Source organism: Lucilia sericata, unplaced genomic scaffold, assembly GCF_015586225.1.
Source record: "Lucilia sericata isolate MDLA Ls3-8-SP2 unplaced genomic scaffold, ASM1558622v1 Contig001837F_arrow, whole genome shotgun sequence".
NCBI classification, from domain to species: Eukaryota; Metazoa; Arthropoda; class Insecta; order Diptera; family Calliphoridae; genus Lucilia; species Lucilia sericata.
In genome coordinates, this window is record NW_023995732.1 from 30,001 (window position 1) to 32,862 (window position 2,862).

Genomic DNA, 2,862 nt, shown 5'->3' on the forward strand with positions numbered 1-2,862 from the left:
TAGATAGATAGATTAGATAGCTAGATAGATAGATAGATAGATAGATAGATAGATAGATAGATAGATAGTAGATAGATAGATAGATAGATAGATAGATAGATAGATAGCTAGATAGATATATAGATAGTAGATAGATAGATAGAGATAGAGAGATAGATAGATAGATAGATAAGATAGATAGATAGATAGATAGATAGATAGATAGATAGATAGATAGATTAGATAGATAGATAGAAGATAGATAGATAGATAGATAGAAGATGATAGATAGATAGATAGATATGATAGATAGATAGATAGATAGATATTTTAGATTTTAAGATTTTATCGTTTCTTCGCTGAGCGCACGGTAACTATAACTTAACTATCGAAGTTGTAAGGTTCAATTTTGATATTCTGTCGTCTACTCCCAATCGTTGATATTCCCATGTACTTAATCTTTGACGACTTCTGTACTTTCAGGACGAGCATTTTGAATGCATGCGAGATTACCTTCCTATCTATGATTTTAAAGGCTTGACTGAAATCAATGTCATATATTATCGTAGCAAACGTCCAATATAACTCTTGTCGTCCTTCCCCCATGACTTTGGTAGCTATTCCTAGTTTCATGTATTAAGTATCAATACCGTCGTCGCCCATTGCAACAATACCGTCGCCGCCCATTGCTTGGATGAGTTCAATGGTTAGTTTATTTTCTCTGGTTGCTTCGTTGGCATTCATTCTCTTAATTATTCTCAAGATTACGTTCCTATCTGGCAGTGGTGTTTCGTCAGGACCATTGTCATTGAAATATTATCTTCCACCGTTGCCGCATATCAACCTCTTCCATAAATCACATTTTATTAGTAACTTCTTATTTGTTATATACATACGTTATAACAATATCGTCTTCAAAATATAACTACAAATTCCTTTATTATCAATGTCATCTATATAACGGAATCTTCACCACTTTAAAATGCTACTATTCTGAAATGCTTTTATTGTTTGTATTATAGTTTTTGAAATAATTATAGTTTTCTTTTTAGTTTATTTAAAAAAAAACCGGTCAAATTTCCTGTTCAAAGCGATGCAAACTGAAAAAATAATTATACTAAAGAACCTGCTCGATTATGTTTCCTAAAAATAAACAAAACAAAAATCATTAATAGGTGTGATATAGGTCAATAATCTGCGTCAAATGAATTGCAATAGCCAAGAGCATTTAAACGTGTTTTATTCATTTATCTATGTGTATTTATGATTTCAACCAACACTGTTATTAGAGTTGTCAGATAAGGGAATATTTAATAATCGAATACTATTATGTTTAAAAAAACAACTTTAAAAAGTACTTTTCCTCTCGTGACTAGTTTTAAGAGCAACATTGCCTTTAGGCCATTAGAAGACTTAAACTTTTTTTTTAGAAAATAATTTGAAAATAAAACGAGACGGGAATATTTGCAAAAATCAAAGACTCATTTATTATAAATCATCATTAAAATAACGCCAGTATTTTTATTTACTTTTAAATCATTCAAAAATCGATGCTCATTTAGCAAAATTTCATTTTATATTTAACGAAAGTCGGTGGAGGAAACAGACAATTTGCGTTTATGTATAAATAGCATCCAAATGGGCAAAATTCAAACTAGTTTATTTTGAAACTCTATTCTAAACACTTGAGAACAAAACTGAAAAGACAATAATAATAAAAAATCGAAATAATAATTAAAAAGTTTGAATACAAAAAAATCACGTTAAATAAATAAATAAATAAATAAATTGTTAAAAACAAAATGTCTAATGATAATATTAAAATACGAGTGATACAACCAGAAGACAGTGAACAAGTTGTGAACTTTATAGTGGAACATTTCTATCGTGATGAACCCTTATGTTCAATCGAACCTAAAATTGTGGCCTCCCAAACTGATATAGATGATATTTTGGAATGTATTAAAGCCGGTACCAGTATTATGGCCACCAAAGAAGTGGCACAGGATGAAGAAGAGTTATTAGCCGTTAATATTGCCGCACCAAAAGATGCCACCTGCATAGAGAAATACTTCAAGACAGCCGAAAAGGCAGGCAATACAAAATATGGTCAAATTTTAAAACTACTAGCTATAGCCAATCGTAATGCCGACATATTCCAACGCTACAATGTCAATACCATCTTCTATTCCTTCATTACATGTGTAAAACCCTCCGCTCGTGGTCATAATCTGGGCAAACGCTTAAAACTGGAAATAATGGCTCTAGGCAAAAGTTTAGGTTACCAAGTGCTAGCAGCCGATTGCACTAGCTTCTATTCCGCTGGAGTTTGTGAACGTTTGGGCATGGATCGTGTACACTATATAGCTTATCAGGATTATGTGGATGAAAATAATAGACCCATATTCAATCCACCCTCACCGCATGTAGGTTTAAGTTCTTTTGCTATACGCTTGTAGAAGTTGCAAAGTCATTCATTTGTTGTTAAGTTTAAATTTTAAGTTAATTTTAGCTATATAATCATTTATGCAAAAGCAAATTAGCAAAACATTAAGAAACAATAAACAAATTTGCATAATCAATCGCCAAAAAATTATTATGTATGTTGTTTTATAATGTGTAAATTATAGTCAATATATAGAACTTGTTTATTTTAATAAATGTAGTGGATGAGTTTTTATCAAATAACATATGCTGCAAACATATACAGTACCTGGTCAAACTATTAAGACCTATTAAAATAAAAGTTTCTAGCACTGAAATAGAACTGACTAGAACTAAATTGACTGAACTGGAACTAGAACTGAATTACTAGAACTGAACTAGAACTGAACTACTGAACTAGAACTGACTAGCACTGAACTAGAACTGAACTAGAACTGA

At 31.0% G+C, this 2,862-nt stretch overlaps 1 protein-coding gene across 1 annotated transcript; it reads left to right on the top strand.

The window, feature by feature from the left end:
• Nucleotides 1-1,584: 1,584 nt before the first annotated feature.
• On the top strand, nucleotides 1,585-2,572 carry LOC119612831 (dopamine N-acetyltransferase-like). The gene has a single exon (XM_037968703.1). The coding sequence runs from the start codon at nucleotides 1,782-1,784 to the stop codon at nucleotides 2,436-2,438; it is 657 nt and encodes a 218-aa protein (XP_037824631.1). The 5' UTR covers nucleotides 1,585-1,781; the 3' UTR covers nucleotides 2,439-2,572.
• The last annotated feature ends 290 nt before the right edge of the window (nucleotides 2,573-2,862 follow it).

Coding starts and splice junctions, on each gene's coding strand:
- LOC119612831 (XM_037968703.1), top strand. CDS start 1,782: ATGTCTAATGATAATATTAAAATACGAGTGATACAACCAGAAGACAGT.